Genomic DNA, 20,068 nt, shown 5'->3' on the forward strand with positions numbered 1-20,068 from the left:
TTACAAGTATTGATATTGGTGTTAACATTTACAAGTATTGATATTGGTGTTAACATTTACAAGTATTGATATTGATGTTAACATTTACAAGTATTGGTAGTGATGTTAACACTTACAAGTATTGATATTGGTGTTAACATTTACAAGTATTGATATTGGTGTTAACATTTACAAGTATTGATATTGATGTTAACATTTAGAAATATTGATATTGATGTAAACGTTTAGAATATTAGGAATGAAACTTTTCATCACAGCATGCTAACCATTTTTGGTGGTAAATTTTCAGATTTGTGAATCACACAAAATTACACGATGATTTTCCACTGCGGGTATCGAAACGTGATTTTAGAGTTATAAGTTCACTGACTTACCGCTGAACAACTGTGTGAGTGTGGGTGGTGGCTTCGCATGGCCGGATGGTGAGGGCGCTCGACTCACACTCTGTTTGTTGCAGGTTCGAGTCTCCATCACTGATAATGTAATGGTCAATCCCACTATTCTTTGGTACAAGTATAGATCAAAAGTTGGCATTGAGTAGCGTCAATAAGTTGCCTTCTCTCTATCTGTATTTGCTAAGTTAGAAAATACTGACACAGGTAATCTTTCATCAGTTTTGCACCAAATATAAAACAGAAAAACAATAAAAATTCCCCCTGGGGAGGAGTGGGGGCTCTCTTTGGGTGATAATTTTTTTTTTTTTTTAAGTTGGAGATTGGCATAAGAGCTAACGATCAAACGATCCTTATGTATGGACGAACTAGCAGCGTACTTAACCGAGCTATCAGTATCACATAGACCACGAGGCTCAATGGCTATATATGGATGTTCCAATTATGGTCTTTCTTTCTGTCTGTTTCGAAGCGACATTTCTTCCGCTTGACAAGCGAGGTTTGACAGAAATAACGACGAAGCTTTAGAGGATAACATGACACATTTTTTGTTGTTTTGAAAGCAAACAAACAAAAACAAGATACTCTAGAACAAGAAACAACAACACCTGAATAACAACTTACGTTTTATGTTCCCGAGGAACAAACCAATCATAATAGTGTAATGACGTAACATGTCATGTTCGGTTTCTTCACACAGTGAATAAATATCGTTTGTTTTTGAATTTTGCACAAAGCTACACGAGGACTATCTGCGCTAGCCGTCCCTAATTTAGCAGACTAGAGGGAAGGCAGCTAGTCATCACCACACAACGCCAACTCTTAGGCTACTCTTTTACCAACGAATAGTGGGATTGACCGTAACATTATAACGCCCCCACGGCTGAAAGGGCGAGCATGTTTGGTGCGAGCGGGATACGAACCCTTTAATTGAATTATCTAAGAATACAGTCCCTGACCGTCTGCCTTCTCAGTAACGTTTGTTAATAGTTATAATTTAATTGATTCATATAACGAATAGTATTTTTCTCGTTTGATCTATGAATAATTTCAACATTTCTTTCAAGTTTTAAAATCATTTTCATTTTGAGCAGTCGGTTATCAAGATCAAAATTTTTTGTTACAATGTCTTATTTATTTATATTTAAATTATTATTTTAAATGTTGTTATATTACAAGAATATTTTGTCAAATATAAGAATTTCTGTAAAAATGAAGATCGAACGTAAGATAATTCGAACTTAATATCACTTTTTCTTCTTTTCAGAAACTAAGTAAAGATATTAGAAGAGTTTCTGAGACAGAAATGGCACCAAATGTAGTTTGAACATTACTCGTAAGGACTGTGGCCAGAAACCAGCAGTTCTTGGTCCGAAATACCATCATCAGGTGAGAGTCTATACTCTCGTTACCATGATCGTATTCTATTTAATAGGTAACTCAGCCATGTGTCTGCACATCAAACAGAAGTGGCATCATAGGAGCGCCATCCACGTGCTGTTTCTCAACCTTACTGTTGCCGATATTTTGGTCACTCTTGTCACCATGTGTTCTCAACTGGTCTGGGAGTTCATGGACCGAGAATGGATTGCTGGTGATCTTTTCTGTCGGACATTTAAGGTCTGCCAAACTTTCACCGTGGTTTCTTCGAATTACATGCTGTTAGCGATTGCATTAGATCGTCACTCGGCCATAGTTTATCCGTTGTTTCGTAATGCTCGCACCAAAGCTTTGATTACCAGTGCATGGGTTCTATCTCTGTTGCCCTCCTTACCAAATGCCTACGTATTCCAGACTGTAACCTTGTCTGATGGTAAAACATTCTGTGTTGCCAAGTTTTACACTTCCTCTCTGTTCGTCCTTCACAGACAAGTATACATGGCTCTGATTCTTCTAGTGGTGTTTATCCTTCCTATATTGATAATCATTATCTTGTATTCCAAGATAATCTACACTATGTGGACAAGATTTGGAAGTCTGAACCGGTTTCGATCCAGAAAAGAACATTTTATAGATCCGAAACGGAAGGAAAGGAAAACGAAACGTGAATGCCTGAACTCGTCAAACTCGCATATTTCAAGGGCGAAAATGAAAACGTTAAAAATGACTTTGACTGTTGTGTCAACATTTTTAACCGCGAGCACGCCTTATTTAGTTCAAGAAATCGTTATTGCTTTTGGGAATCCTTCTCTCCTGAACCAGAAACTTGTAGCTTTTTTTGGAATTTTCTCAGCCAGTAACAGTGCTTTGAACCCGTACATATACTTTTTGTTTAATTGTAACACTCCATTTGCTAAAAAAATAGCTCGTAGTACTTGTAACTGTTGTCTACCTGTTTCAACAAAGACAGTGAATGAAAACGAGAAGACGAGTCACGTTTAGCTAGGACATACCACAAACACAGGTGTCAAGGTAATACCACAAACACAGGTGTCAGGACAATACCACAAACACAGGTGTGAGGGCAATACCACAAATACAGGTGTGAGGGCAATACCACAAACATAGAATTCGTGTACAAAACATAACGTTTGTTTGTTAGAAATTTTTCAAAGTTCATTATGATATTTAATGAACGTCATTCATCAACAGGTAGCGCAGCAGTAGTTTAATATATAAACAATGAGCTGATATGTCTAAAGTCTCCGTAAGCTCTTTCAGCCGTGGGGGCGTTATAATGTGACGGTCAATCCCACTATTCGTTGGTAAAAGAGTAGCCCAAGAGTTGGCGGTGGGTGGTGATGACTATCTGCCTTCCCTCTAGTCTTACACTGCTAAATTAGGGACGGCTAGTGTAGATAGCTCTCCCGTAGCTTTGTGTGAAATTCAAAACAAACAAACAAATCATTATACTAATTTAAAAAAAATAGATATTGTTTGGTTAACAATAAACTTTCGATTAGTTGATTAAACTATTGATTCAACTGTTTATTAAACATTAAACTTTTTATTAAAGGATATTGATTTCATAAATATATCATATCTTGTTTAAAGGTGAATTTTACAGAAAAAAGAAAACTTTGCTGTCAAAAGAACTACTCATACTGATTAATTTTGCAGGTTTACATTTTTTATAAAAATATGTGCTAATAAATGAAACGTAGAACTTGGTGCAGAAAGTGCCCTTTCTGAGTGGCAATCCGAACGTTTTAGTTTTTACGTTTGCAGCTAGGAAAGGTACTGTGACGTAATAGTTGCCAAACAAACCGCCAACGCCAGCGCATTGAATATAAATAAACATGGGCAATGCATACAGAGAAACAGTGGCGGAGTCTGTTTTGACTTTGTGTTCTGAACAGTGTCGAGTAGCACCATATAAATTCGAACCTACTCTGAACGAACCTAGAACAGTTACTTTTGACACAGATTTGACAAGTTCTAGTGATGACGACAGTTCCACGAGCGAAAGTGGTGGAACTGTGAGTGATACTGATAGCGCTCAGGCCGGTGGCGAGTCGGTCATACCGCCAGTGGAAGAATGGTAAGCCTAAGTCATGACAACAAATATGGTCTGTATTATTTTACGTGCAATTTTAAGCATCTCGAAACCTGTCTGGTGTTTATAAATTATTGGTATCACAGACTGGGTTTTACTTGTTTATACTTTGCCGACTATGGTAACTAATACTCGGCCCTTCCACAATCATTGTATCGGGTATTTATGACTCGTAACAAAATGAATTTCAATTATACGTCATCATTCTGTTTATAAAATTAAACTAGATGTAGCAGGCTGAATAGTAAATTTAATATTTACCATAAATGTATAATTTATACGACATATTCCTTAACTGCAACCATAAGCAACGCAGTAAACCATGTTATCATAAAACAAACATAAAGTAGCAATATCAAGACAAAAATTGTATAACAAGGTATGTAATCCGAAAAAAAACACCGATAGATTTACATAAAACACCACCACTGAAAGGAACAAAATGGTCGGCGCGCAACGAGGCGTGTTTGGCAACTATTACGTCATAGTTGTAAAACGTCACGGAAACAGCCAAACGACCGAGAGGAACTTGTGTTCGAGGATCGCATATTTTGTTTCATTTATTACTCAAAAACTAAGGTGTTTAAAAATATGGCAACCACACAGGAATTTTACCTAACCAAAGTACAGTTTCTAAGGTAATTATTAAATTTGTTGAAAATTCATCTTTAAGGTACAAGACTTACGTAACTGTTACCTGCTAATAATAAAACTGATTCAAAACCAATAAGTTATTGTAAGCTGCTGCCTGCAAACAATAAAGTTGCTTCACAACAAATCAGTTATTGTAAGCTGCTGCCTTCTAACAATAAAACTGATTCACAACCAATCAGTTATTGTAAGCTGTTGCTGACTAACAATAAAACTTATTTACAACAAATCAGTTATTGTAAGCTGCATCCTACTAACAATAAAATCATTTATAACCATTGAGCTTTGGCCTGTATCAGAAGAAATAAATATAATAGTCATTCAACAAAGTCTGGCAAAAAGTTACTGTTTTATAAATAGTATGTACCTCAAATTGTACTATGGGCATTTATTAAGAAGCAGAAAACAGACTGAAAAGACAAACAACAGGCCAGTAGTGAATTAGAAGAGTCGCAGAGGAAGACCAAAGGATATCTTTGTAGAACAACATTATAAAAAGTAAAGATCTGGACAAAACAAAAGCCTAACATAGCGGAGAGCCTTCACAGGTGTCCTGCGGAACAACTGACGTCTCAAAGGGATGTAAAGATCTGAACAGAACAGAGGCCTAACGTAGCGGAGAGCCTTCACAGCTGTCCTTTGGAACAACTGACGTCTCGAAGGGATGCAAAGATCTGGACAGAACAGAGGCCTAACGTAGCGGAGAGCCTTCACAGCTGTCCTGTGGAACAACTGACGTCTCGAAGGGATGCAAAAATCTGGACAGAACAGAGGCCTAACGTAGCGGAGAGCCTTCACAGCTGTCCTGTGGAACAATTGACGTCTCGAAGGGATTGAAGACATACAGAACTAGTCTTTATAATGATGACACTACTTAAATAACACACTCTGATGGGCACTTCATGAAAAGTTTTTTTTATTTTTAAAAAATCGTCAATTCTCTTATTTTATCTCGTATTGTGATATTAAATAGGAAGACGATAGGAAAGTTCTAATTTTGTTTGTAGTTAAGCACAAACAAAACAATGGGCTATCTGCGTTCTGCCCACCTTGGGCATTGAAACCCGGATTATGGCGTTGTAAGTCCGCGGACATACCCGCTGTGCCACTGAGGGGCAAAAAGAGTTCTAAGACTGACATTTACCAATTAAATACGAGTTAAGAGCACTCATGTACACTTAGGTAAGTGTCGCAGTCTTCTAGTTGATAAAAGAAATACGATTGAAATTACACCAAATAAACAAAATAAAACACGATTTTGTGTCGACTGTGGATTATTTGAAACATAATAAGAGAGGATTTGTTAACCAAGCCTTTAAATTTTCTAACAAAATACAAACAGAAGAACCAGCAATTATGTTGCAGGTGTCCGCAGTAAAATGTTTATTACATTTGCTGAGATATAGGAACGAATTGTTCAGTTTGCTTCTTCATATGTTAGAGTGAAAAGATGGCAAAATTGGAAAAAAAGTACATTTCTGAGGCCTCAGTGGGAATTTACTAGACGAGCCTTTTACATATTTGGTATAGTGGCTCATTAGGTCCATGAGGAGATAGACATAAACAATCAATTTTGGGTTTTTATGAGCGTTTCTCACCCATTTTCTCTTACCACTATCTCACCTCACATGGATGCATCTTTATCAAATTTGGTATGGAAGTTCACTGGATTTATGGGAAAATACACATAAATTTTTATTTTTACGTTTTCCAGTTTTTATTGGGCGGTTTTACGTTTTGTTTTTTTTTACCAATACTCTCCTCCTCTTAGTGGATCTTCACCAAATGTGACATGAATGTTTGTTGTGTCCACGGGGAAATGCGTGCAAACTTATGGCTTCACATGTTGTGTTTTGCAGTTTTTATAGTCGTTTCTAAGTTTTGTTTACAATTACGTATAAAGGAAGCAACTTTCGATCTCCTAAGTTACCTTCAATTAGATAATGAACTTATATAACTTCTGTCCAGAAAACGAGTAATCAAATGGGTTCCATAAATGTGTTTCGTTTCAACTGTATAACACAAGTGTAAGCTTTGAGGTTTACCGTTGATTGTATTTGTTAAATAATGCCCTTTGATCTAATTTTCAAAATTCCGGTAAAAATGCCCTAATGCTTAATCATTTTTAAAATGTATGAAATGCTTACCCTCCATTAGTACACCGGCAAGTCTACGGATTTACAATGCTACGAATAGTGGGATTGACCATCACATTATAACACCCCCAAGCTGAAAGGGCGAGCATGTTTGGCGCGACTGGGATGCGAACCCGCGACCCTCGGATTACGAGTCGCACGCCTTAACACGCTTGGCCATGCCGGGCCATACATGGGTTAAACGAATAGGTGAGTGATCTGTAAGTTGAAGCATAGTCAATTCTAATTTAGAAATGCTGATTAGAAGAAAGGTAAACAATTGTAATCAATGTGGTTACTCTTAACTGACTAGTTGGATTGATTTTCTTAATTATAGTCCTTCCAAAACTGAAAGTTCTGAAGATGTTCAGTGACGTACTGCAAACTGAACATCTTTTTATCATCAGCCTGGCAAGAAAATTATATGGTTACATCCACCCAATTTAATTAACATAGTTCATAAAATGATAACATTAACAAGAAAAATATATAATTTCCTAATTCCTGAAGTCTTACCAAGATCCCCTAAACAAATAAGGAAATGATGACAAGCTTGACGACACCATTCCTGCACAGGTTCTTCAACTTCACGATCCTTCTGACGTTTCTTCCACTTTTCTGTTTTAAAACAAAAAAGTCATCTTACATATAGAAATACATGTAATCAACACCTAGACCAGTGTTCTGTAAAGTTGGTGTTGTAAAGTTTTTTTTGGGGGGGTTGCTAAAAGTGGTCTGGAAACAAAGATGCTGAATTAATTTTAATTCTAAAGAAATAATAAGATAAAAAATTATTTTGAATTAACTAAATGATGCAGGATTTTGAAAGGAGGTGTTACTGTTTTTGTTAAGACAGTGTGTTTCTACCACCATGTTAAAGTAGTGGGAGTGGGGAGGTGGAGTAAACTTCACTTAATTACGAGACTCAAGAGAGTGCTAACTGATTGTATTCACACTGAAGCACCTACAATGTAAGCACAAGTTAGTCTACATTCTCTTAACCTTTTGTAAGATGTTTATAACAGAAGTTATTGGTTGGGGTACTTCAAACGTTTTTATTCACATCAAGGGACTCTCAGACAGAGTTTGGGAGTCATTGATCTGGACAGATGGACAAAACACATAACATACTTAACTTTCTGCCTTTTGTTTGTAAAAAAAAATAAAAACATTTAAAATTAGAAATTGAATTTATAAGTCAATAAACAGGATATTACACAAGTAACACTACGTACAAACAAATCGTTACAGATAATTACATGAACAAGTTAACGATGATGAGTCATATTAACATAATAATTACCAACCATTGATAATCACTCCAAGTATAACCCAATAAAATATTAGCTATAGAAGTGACACTATGAAAACCTGTGACTTGAAATTAGTAACCATGAGAACCATAACATAACTAACCTCACTGGAAACCAAAATTAAAATTTTCCTTATGCAAGATCCTTGTCAAAGTGAAATATAAAATCACAAAACTTTGTTCATTAAACTTTAAAACCTCAAATTATGTACATACTTAAGACACCTGAAATTAAAAGAAACAAATGAGAGATACAGTTTAAAATGTACCTTTCAAGTAAATAGTTCCAAAGTGAATCAAACAATTTTCTTATTAGGTCACACATCTGAACAGGTTGAAACCATACCAGACTATTGACTTTCAACTATTGAACTTTTATTTAGCAAACAGGCAACATTTCCATGTAATATTCAGTGATACATAGAGGGTAAAAAGATGTTCATATTTTGAAATTTAATCATGAATGCGAGATTAACCTTCAAAGTCTAAACTTTACTGAATTTAGAGATCATATAACAACTAAAAAAAATAGTGGTCAATTTCCAACAGTTCTTGTTCACTACATAAAGTTGGGAACATGTCACTGTAAGGAAATGTTGACCAATAAAGAAATGTTTCCTACTAATTATTGCTCTATAATATAGATATCAAATAATGTAAAAAATACACTTTTATAAAAGTTTAATTGTTGGATTTTGCTCTGAAATGGTTTTATTTATGATAATTTTTATATTATTAAATAAATAACATATCAATAGCTACTATGAATCTTTCAAGTGTAACAATGAAAAATATTAACAACAGCATTCAATTTCAAAGAAAACAACAGACTTACTGGATTAACAACACTCGTAGTTTACAAAAATAAAATCCACACAAAAATAAAGCATTTGGAGTATTCTACTAAAAGTAAACCAAACAAACAAACCATGTGAGATTTCAGGATACCAAAACGAAGAACACAAAAACACTGTCAATCCAAATAAGGAATGCAGTGATTACAGCAGTAGGGGTAAACTAACTTCTTTAAATTATGTTAGGTTGTAATATTCCACTAGAGTATTTCTCATTCCACAGATACTAGAATTTCAGGTGAAGAAAACAAATTATGGATGAAAATACAAAATCATCCTAAATGATCATGTCTTCTTATCTCTTTTAATCTTACAACTGTAAACGAAACTTCTGACTTATAGCTACAAAATCATGCTAACACTCTAGCTTAACTTAAATGACATGATACTTTTCATATTAGTCAATATTAATTTAAACATTTACCAGATACCTATAACTTTGAAATAACCTATTCTGATTCAAAGTATTTCTGGTATACATTCTTACACACTTAAAAGTTGTGATAAATTTTTAATAAATTTTCTGTACGTATTTCCCCCACAGTCCTTCATGTTGAAACACCGTCACATCTTGTTAGCACCCTGATCTATATCAAGGTAAAAAGACTTAAAATAAGTGGGTTTATTTCCTACACTATAAGAAAACAAATTTAGCTGGTGCCTTCATGTTATAATTATGAAAGTTTACAATACATACAGTGTACAATTTGTAAATCATCCTACAAAAATTACCTTTTTTTGTCCCATTTTGTTGCCATATAAAAGGGACATCAACATTTCCTTCTAAATCCAAATAAAATTCTGTTTGCAGCCGAAGTAACAAATGTTGATAACTTCTCATCCCTGCTAAAAGATATCGGGATAGCTCTTCATTTCCTTCAGTCACAAGTTTCTAGAAGTACAAGAACTTCATTGTTAACTGGTTTGTTTGTTTGTTTTGAATTTTGCACAAAACTACACAAGGGCTATCTGTGCTAGCCTTCCCTAATTTTGCAGTGTAGATTAGAGGAAAGGCAGTTAGTCATCACCACCTACCTCCAACTCTTGGGTTACTCTTTTACCAATGAATAGTGGGATTTATTGACACATTATAATGACTGAAAGGGCAAGTATGTTTGGTGTGGCAGGGATTCGAACATGTGACCCTCAGATTACAAATCGAGTGCCTTAACCACCTGACCATGCTAAGGCCTCATTGTTAATATTGATTAAGTATTAATTAGTACTGATCCCAGTAACTTTCTTTTTCATTTCTCAATTTATAAATTCTTCAATATTTTACAATAGGAAATGTTTGTTTTGTTTTTCTCTTTTTAACAGTGATAACTTAAGATAAACACACTGTGAAAGGCACAACTATAACATTTCTACCTCATTGGACACTCAGATGTCTTTTTTTTTTTAATACAACTTTAAAATGAAGGATGTTAAACTTTAGTGCCAAATATGTCAAGAACACATATACAGAAATTATAAACATGAATTACAATGTGGCTGCTCTTGCTTGATTCTGATTGTTCATAATCAAACAAAAAAAAAAAAACAAACATGTGTGACATACAACAGATGATGCTTTCTTTTAGCTTGATAAATAATAAACAGGAAATTTTTAGGAGAAACAATTAGTGAAACTGATACTGAGGTAAATATACATAAATGAACAAATGTGTGTGTATGTACACACACACACATATATGTACATATAACCATAAATTTTAAGCCAAAGTAAAACACATTAAAATTAAACAAAATAATCTTAAATTTATTTTAAAAAAGATCCTAGGGTACAAGCTACAACATGGGATTATAAAACGTATCCTCGGTTTTGGAGGTGACTGAAGATGTGGGATCCACATTGTGGTGGGGATACACTGTCTTATCAGTCTTAACCTCTAATTTGCTAGTCTCACATGAAAAGATTAGAAATTAGGAGAGTGAGATGCAAGTGCTCAAGCCCACAATGTCCCACATCTGTATCACCCTTCACTGTTTTTAGCACAGTCCTTCCTGATTATTTTGTTTACTTACTTAACTTCTTTAAATGTAATTATTTAATTTCACATATATATATAAAATTGGCTTCTTCATTTGCTAGAAATGTAAATTTATTAGTATTCTAATTAACAAGTTCCCATGTTAAAAAACTGTTAAAACATTAACATTTGTTGACAAAAAAGTTTCCTTTGTAGATAAATTTATTTATTGAACTCAAATGTTTCATAAAACTTACTAAACAGAAACTACAAAAAATTATTTTATTTTAGGTATTATTGACAGTTATGCCTCACTAAAGCTTAATTTAATAAAAAAAATTACATTAAAAATATTATATACTCTGCCCATTAACCTGTTGACTATCAAGTATTTCAGCTACTATGGCAGCTCCTATACTGGGCTTGTTTCAGCAAAACTGAGTAATTTTTAAAACATTGGATCGAAAATGAAACAATTTGTAAGTAGGTCAAATGCATGTATGGTGCTGACATCTAGCATTGAAGTTAGATATTCTTGAGAACAAATTAACTCGTCCGTGGCACTTAACAGGTTAACCAAATACGGTAAACAAAATATACTTTAAAATATGTCAAAAGCAACATGTTCACACCAATATAATTATTACAACCAGTTTTTTTTTTAATTAATACTTTTTCTATGGTAACTGGAGCAATGCATTTTATGCAGAACCTAATTTTATGGTACAAGATGAAGATTATTATTAAAAAAAATACAATTTCTGTTGTTTTGAATTTTGCACAAGGCTACACGAGAGCTACGTGTGCGAGTCATCACCATCCATTGCCAACTCTTGGGCTACTCTTATACCCACGAATAGTGGGATTGACCACCACTTTATAATGCTTCCATGGCTGAAAGGCTAGCATGTTTGGTGTGACAAGGATTCAAACCCATGACCCTTGAATTATAAGTTGAGTGCCTTAACCACTTTGCCACACTGGGGCATTCTATTGTATTGAATAGCTTTTGTAAAATTAAAAATAATTCACTTGAACATTTTGATAACTGTTGATATGATATCCAATGACAATTAATTCATACAAATATAGCTAAATTATTAAAAACTGTAACAATAAGACATTGATAGGTTTACCTTTTGGTGTTGCTTACTCAATTGTATGATTTCATAATATACTTTTCTCCACATAAGTTCCTCAGCTTTAAGGCCATATTCCACTTGATCTGAAAACATTAGTCTCTCGCAGTAATCTTTCAACCTACCAAAAAATGTTTATTTGCAATTCATTATGTTTCTTCACAATTAATCTATTTTAACAAAATAATGAAAAACTAAAATGTTTTAGTTTAGTGTCAAGTTTGATTTCTCAAGTGTGACATAATTGCACAAAATTCATTCCAAGAATTACATATAAGAATTAAAAAGTTAAAGCCATTGGTAACTTTTCAGTTTTTTTATTTAAATTGAACTGAGAAGTAATTATTGTCTTAAATTTAAAAACTCATTATTTGTATACGTTTTACTACAGTGAGAAACTGAACCAGTAGTGTCTATTTCCAACTGTCATAAAAACTCTAACCAATGTTTTATTAAATACTGAAATTGTACCTGTATTCTAACTACATATTGAAACCAGAAGTGTAATCCAAAACTAAGTTGCAGATAAACTGACCATTTTTGCAAATACTAAAACCATATATACATTTTCTACAATTATATACAAAAACCATGACCATGAAATTCAAGATATTAAAACAAAGGCATGAATACTATAACATTTACAACATACATATTGCATTAATTTTCCAAAAAAAGTTTGCTAAAGCTTTGAATTGTTTTTTCCAAAAAACAGTCTTTCAGCTTATGGACTAGTACTACACAACAAAAGTGAAAACTAAAGAATTCATACTTGTTTCTAACTTTATGTTGTTTTGTTGCTTGGTAATATATTTACCACTCAAGTTTTAACTTATAGTACAAAGTCTAATTTCATCCTGTTAAACTGGTGTAATGTGACACAGTTGTCACAATATTTCAAAATGTAATATGCATAATTCTGAAAAACCTTTAAAATCTTTCTAGGGAGGTGTATTAATGAAATGCCATTTTCCAGTCACTACAAATTATGTAAGGAGTGGAAGAAGTTATTCTACATTCTATGCAAGGAGAATAATGTAGCTTCCTTCTCAATTAATTGTTGGGCTGTCCATGTGGGTCTAAAGCCATGTCACTGCATTTGTTGACTCACATTCAAAAGTTTATTGAAGTACTATTTGATAAATCTGTGTCAATAAATTTGGTATTAAATTGTAGATAATTCATATTTTAGTATCAATTCATTTAAGTTCTTAAAGGTAAATAAAAAAAAAAACAACCCCAAATATTGATTTTTGTATGTCACATAGTACAATAAATGTGGCATTACTTCAAATTAGATGCTTGTGATGTCCAAATACAAAGAGTATTTCTTATGAATTAGGAACTCAAATTACCTACACTGACAAACCTGAAGATAAAACAAGGATCTTCTACCTTTTCTATTTACATAAACATCACTACATGAACTGAATTAAACCCGGGGGCCTTTCCCACATCTTTCCACTCCTGAAAACTCTTGCTTACATGTCCATGACATGTGAATAACCAAGTGAAAGCTCAGAATGTTTCCCACATAGTTCTTTAAGCCTTTGCAAACTATTCACAAAATAAACAAGTTCTTTTTATCACAAATTCCAAGTTGGTAGGGTGAGTCTTTGGTGAGCTTGAAAGTTCATATTTTTTAAACCCAAATACAGTATAATTACTATGTTTCATAAATTGTTCAGGAATTCTATGGCATTGTAACAGTAATTTGTGATTTTTGTTATTTCAAAATGTGTATATAAAATCTAAAAACAATTATTTCATTTCACATCCTCTACATGTGAAACCTGATAAGGCTTAGCAACCTACAACAGATGAGTTCAAAGTTTGTAATTACTTTCTACTATTCTTTATTTACTGTTTTATGTTTTAAGAAATATAACTAAAATCTATGAATAGTAATTTTAAATAGTAATAAAGACATGTATAATATATTAAAACAAAAACTTTTTATAGGTCAGTTTTACACTCTTGGATTTGGTAATATGTGTGTGTATGCATAACATTTATATTTTCATGTCATAATCTCTAGTCATTCTGGAATGGAAAAATAATAATTTATAGTTATTTCCTAATTTTTTATGGTGGTTATGAGATCAATGCAATGTATTGAACCCATAGATAGATTTTATGGATAAAATAATATAAAAGAAGCGTTTGCTTAAAGAACATTTGGTAATTATAATTTTTTTTCTAATTAAAAAATTTAATACATAAAAGCATTTTTAATCTTTAAATCAAAATCATTTTGCATGTTTGGTAGCTAACATGTGAAAAGGAAAAAAAAACAAGAAAAACATTACTTAAAAACTATTAAATTTAACAAATACTTTGATATTTTGCATACAAAATCTTTGTAATGTTTATTGATAATCTACCGAGTTTCATAAACATATACTTACTACAGCATGAATACTATTACAAGCATAAAATGGTTACAAGGTTGGTTCCAGGAACAGAGTCCATGCTAAAAGAGGTAATTGCTTACATTAAACTAACAACAATTCCCATGAGATAATTAATAAAAAACAACAACTATTATTATCCAAAAAAGAACTAAAAAATAAAAGCCTAATAATGATTACTGATAATCTGTCATGTTTTGTAAAGATCTACCAACTAATTTAAAAGTTCGTGTGAAAACTATAAAAAAACCACAAAATGGTTACAAGGTCAGTTTCAGGGACTGAACCTGTTTCAAAAGAGTTGTTGCTTACATTCAACTGATGAATATTCTTATGAGATAACTAAAAATAAAACTTGTACTTAAAACTGGGTTTTGATACTTGCAATGGATAAGTACATGTAGTTAATTTGTGTAAAATAGTTCTTGAAAATAAACATTAGTATTATTTCAATTATATGGGTAGTTGGAATTATCAAAAACTTTAAAAATTTAAAACCATAATTTCAATTACTTGATTATTTTCAACAAAACTAAATTAATAAATTGCAAAAATTCACAATATTTTAAGTATAGGACAGTTGAAATAATTGGAAAAACCAATTTCAACTGGTTTATGTTTTGCGATATTCATTGTAATTTTTATCACTGGATAATTGGAATTAATGAAAACAGTGGTAATCAGCTGATTATTTTTATGACCAATCGATTAATCTACACAACAGTAATCAATTATATTAATGGAATTAATTAGCTAGCTCTATCTATTTGCATATGCTACCTGTGAATTAATGAGCAGGCCTGACTATATGGCTTAACCAAGTGTACAAAAAATTACTTTTATAACAAAATCTTTTTCCTTCTTATGCAAAAAAAAAAAAAATTCTTATCTATTAAACCCCAAAAACAACACTTTTTTTAGGAAAATTACAAATAAGCATTTATTCTCTTTTTACTTACTTCATACATTTTATTACAATACACAACAAAAATACTGCACAAACCTAGTCCTTAATGCAGTCACCTCAGGACTCAGAAGCTCTTGTAGAGATGACACTGCTCGATTTCTCTCTTCAAGTCTGCGAACTGTATCCAGTGCACCCCTTTACACATATACGAAACAAGTTGAAACAGAAAATATTGAAAAGTCTACATTAAAAAAGTTAGAATTTTTAATATATTAATAAAATCCTGTTACAGAACTATCAATAAACATTTAAGATTTATTCCAAGGGTCACTACTAGAGACATTATTAGTGTTGAATATATTAGTGATTAATTGGTTGGTTTCTCAATACATAAAAGATGCCAGATTATATTTAAAAAGATACTTAGAGGGCTTTATCGGAAGTGTAAATTGAAATTGACACTATACACAATCACAGATATTACCATGAGTATAATCTCAAACCCCAAATAGGAATGTGCCCAATATTTTTTACTTATGACCAAAATAAAAGAAAGCATGAAAATTCTGAATTCTAGCTATTTATTTCTATTTGATTAATATTAAGATACAGTGTGCATATCTACAATGTCTTAGAAAAATTAAATGAATACATTGTATAACAATTTCTTTTGAAAAGTTTTGCTTCCTGAAAAGATTTTGATGATTGTGACAGGTACCTGGTGGGTATGCACATATATAGTTTTGGTTTTGCTTCATCACGTAGGAACTATGAGAAATAGTTAACTGTTTACTGGCAATAACGTATTTAATTGCATTTATGTTTCTAATATGCTATTAAATTCAACATAATTAAAAGTGTTTTGCTCCTGATTTTCGTTTGTATTCAATGTCCGGAGCATCACGATGCAGTGTCCAACAGTAGTCAGCAAGCATTGATGGATTCCAGTTGCCCTGATATAATTTTTCCATTGTAGCAAAACTGAAGATTTTGATGAAACAGTATGTGATGGACAAATTTGGATGTGATTTTCATGATCAGCAGCCAAAAATCTATAAGAAACATCCAACAGTGTTCAAGAAGCAAAAACTTTGTTGTGCAGTGATATCAAACATGCTCCTTGCTATAAGACATAGCACAAGGTCACTGAAATATCCACAGTTCCAAATTCACACAATCACTATGATTTCTGATGAATTCATGTAAAACACCTGTCTAAATATTCTGTAATAATTTGCTATTTATGAATCAAACTATACGGTTATTTTATGATACATTAAAATTTATAAAATTACTTAAAGTTTCTACCCACAACTTATTTTTTATCAATTTTCCTATTTGACTTTATAGTTTCACAAACTTTTGTAAACATATCAAAATTATTTCAAACTCCGTATTCGAATCAAAAGCTTTTTCATACAGCATTGATCTCTAAACAAACTAAAGAGTACCAATTTCAGTAGCTCTTTTTACCTATCAAAACACACTTTACTGTGTAAAAAAAATTAATCTTGCTGTTTATATATATATTACCAATGTTTTTTTCACAAAATTACTAATAATTATTAATAACCTTTCTAATTGAATTAAGTATAATGTCCTTTACTCATCACCAATAACTTATAATGCTAAAGATGTTTGAATAATGTGACCTTGATGTTAAATGACCTTGATGGGTTGAATGGCCTTCTGTTGTCCAATCTTTAATGTTATATAAGAATATATAGCAGCTTCTCAAGGTGTTGACAAATTGCGTGTGTAAGAATGATACAAAATTTAATATTCAGAAAGTGTGTTCAATGAAATATAGTGTGAAACTTTCAAAAACTGCACAGACATAATAAATACTTTATAACTGACTAGGATATTTTGATGTAGCAAGGAACAGATACACAAGTTTAATCACAGATGTAAAAGGTAATAAATATTTAATATTCCATACACAGTGCTGGGTTCGTGCAACTTGCCAATTTTACAATGAGCAAACTATTTCTTAGTTTCAATTACAGCTTGTCTGACACAGTTAAGTTGGCAACACTTATGTCTATAGTGTGGCTTGTGCAACAGTTGTAGAGAAACAATCTTCCCTGGAAAACTTTATACAAGTGAACTACTATTTTTACATAATGACTCATACTTCACTCAGAAATTAAAACAATAATGTAGTCCACAGGGATATCACTAAAGAAGAGATAGAAAGGAGAAAACTACAATGATATAGTATGTATGCTTCTAAGAAGTTGGAGCTTTTTCTAACATTATATTAGAACCTATTTCCCCAAAAAATGTGGAGTTATTTACCGATAAAGTCTAAGTCTTCAACTGCACTTAATCATTTTACAAGTTTTTACAGTATACATTACAGTATACAGTATCAGTTTTTACTGATATATCATTTTCAAGGTATCAAAAATGAAGTTGTTTATAATTTTTTTTTTTTTTTTGTATTCTAGAATCTGTTAAGATTGTAATTGTTTCAAATTTTATCAAGAGAGACAACTGACTTAATGCAATACTCTATATCATTTATCATTTATTATGATAAATATATAGCACATTTCACTATAGCCAGCTTTTTCAGTGAATCCCCCATGCTGGAAGTTTAGGAAACAAAGTGGTTGTATGTCATAGTATTCTGGACCAGACTGCCCAGTAGAACTGCTGACATTGATGTCACTGATGCAGGTAAGAAGTTAGTTTTAATCTTGACAGTTTTACTGATTCTGCCATCTAGCAATGTGTTAATAACCCTTTTAACCATAGTTAATGAAAGTTTCACATGCTACGCAACTGGCCATTCATGAACTATTTAGCTTGAAGCGGAAGTTCTACAAACTTGGTCTTACCAGCTCCATTAATAATCACGTATGTTTTTTTGTTGTTTTTTTTACTGCAAGTATTATCTGAATCTGTTCTTCAAGGAATAATTGGTGTCCTTTACACAATCTCTATTATACTCAATGACAGACATGACCAAGCCAAAGATTTATGATCAAAATCTTTTCTGTGTGAGCTTCAGGTTGTAAATAGAATCTCTTAAAAGTAGTGAAAAAGCAAGGTGTCCAAGGATTGGCCAGAAAGTTTACAAGTTATTAATCAAATAAACAGCTTACAAAGATGCTGATTTTAAAGTACATAGAACATGAAACCAATAACACTATTGGACCTTTGACTCTTCATGAATCTCACAATAGCAGCAGTTTTTTCACTTGATTTGCTAGAATTATGTAAGTGATATTAATACTTCCATGGGTGGAAAAGTTACAACGATGAATCACTTCCAAGTATAGTAATCTTAAACAATTCAGGATTTGTTAAATATTACTTCATTTTACATTCTAGGAGACTACATTAATTTCAACTAATTTATTTGTACAGCTTTATCTTTTGTAACTGTAATTGTTGATAATCTATATCTCTTTTATATACTTTTTTTAGAATATTCAGATTTATATATATATGTCTAATTAGTTCAAGTATACCTTTAAACTATTTTAAACAGCCAAAAACACACATGGAAACAACAGTTTACTATAACCTAAAGATTCAAATTATGCAAAAAATTTGACCTAATTTGTATATATGATGGCGATGCACCTCAAATATGGCTGTCATACAAGTCCATTCAATGAGTTAAGCGTCATTGTCTTATTGTTCAGGTTTATATGTTTATTTAAATATTTTAAAGACATGAGAGTGGTTATGAGGTAAAACTTAATTACAATAAATTGTAATCAAAACTGAACTAAAAATGTCTATAGTCACACATCTCTAAGAAGCAAATAAGTGAATTTTGTATGTAGAAAATCAAGCAAAAACGTTTGTCGTTTCCAAAACGGTAGCTTTTTTTGAAAAGCCTTCAGGTTTTCTTCCGCTTCGATAATGTTGACTCCACCGCTCTGCATCTGTTGATTGAGAGCATTAAAGATATCGGCCATGTACGCCAAAATGAGAATGAACTCAAGATTTTTCGAAGCAATCTGAATGGCAATGTTGGTGCTCTCACAAAAACAGGGCTAATTCCACATGCATGGGAAAAACACGATTCAGCACCTTTCCCCGGGATAACCACCGAACGTTAGAATGGTACAGAAGTACCTCGAATTCAGAGTCCATTTTATTACACAGCTTTTTGAAGATGCGGTGTTTCAGAGCACTATTTTGCACAAAGTTCACACATTCCATTACAATTTTTAATGCTTCTGCCAGTTTTGAAGGCAAAAATTTGTTGCCAACGCATACCTGTGCGGAACACAGTGCGTTACAATGATGTGTGGTGCATCGGTTTTCACCAACGCACCAAAACCAGAGTTTTGTCCCAAAACGACAGGAGCTTCGTCCGAACAAATGAAGAAACCATATCCCATGAAAGATCGTTGTCTCTTAAGAAGTCATCCACATGTTTCTTCACGTCGGCTTCCTTAATTGTTGTTGTAAGAGGTTTACAAAATAAAAAATCTTTTTTATCTCGTCGTTCTTCACATAGCGCACGAATACAACAAGCTGGCTTAGATTGGAAACGTTGATGGTCTCGTCGAGTTGAAGGCTGCATTTTGCTGATCTTTAAATTAGATCTGCAACTACTTGAGCCAAGATGTCATCGCTCATGTCATCTATTCTGCTGCTGATGGTGTCATTTGAAAGAGGAATTTGGGATAACTTATTTTCAGCAGCTTTTCCCAGCATGATATTCGCCATCTTCAACGTAGCTGGTTTTACGAGTGCTTCACCAATGGTGTGTGGTTTGCCCTGCTTTGCGATCAAGTACGCAACTTCGTACGATGCTGTGAGGATTGAT

The 20,068-nt window shown here is 32.7% G+C and overlaps 2 protein-coding genes across 2 annotated transcripts; one reads left to right on the top strand and one right to left on the bottom strand.

The window, feature by feature from the left end:
• Positions 1-1,750: 1,750 nt before the first annotated feature.
• On the top strand, positions 1,751-2,796 carry LOC143223927 (cardioacceleratory peptide receptor-like). The gene has a single exon (XM_076452401.1). It carries the CDS (start codon positions 1,806-1,808, stop codon positions 2,772-2,774), a length of 969 nt encoding a protein of 322 aa, XP_076308516.1. The 5' UTR covers positions 1,751-1,805; the 3' UTR covers positions 2,775-2,796.
• Positions 2,797-6,390: 3,594 nt separating this feature from the next.
• Positions 6,391-19,637, bottom strand: LOC143223928 (nonsense-mediated mRNA decay factor SMG5-like). The gene is made up of 5 exons (XM_076452402.1): positions 19,513-19,637; positions 15,367-15,465; positions 11,950-12,073; positions 9,573-9,732; positions 6,391-7,292 (listed from the first exon to the last, which is right to left on the bottom strand). Exons 1-5 carry the CDS (start codon positions 19,635-19,637, stop codon positions 7,132-7,134), a joined length of 669 nt encoding a protein of 222 aa, XP_076308517.1. The 3' UTR covers positions 6,391-7,131.
• Positions 19,638-20,068: the final 431 nt, after the last annotated feature.

The sequence above is a fragment of the Tachypleus tridentatus genome, chromosome 8 (assembly GCF_004210375.1).
Source record: "Tachypleus tridentatus isolate NWPU-2018 chromosome 8, ASM421037v1, whole genome shotgun sequence".
Classification (NCBI taxonomy): domain Eukaryota; kingdom Metazoa; phylum Arthropoda; class Merostomata; order Xiphosura; family Limulidae; genus Tachypleus; species Tachypleus tridentatus.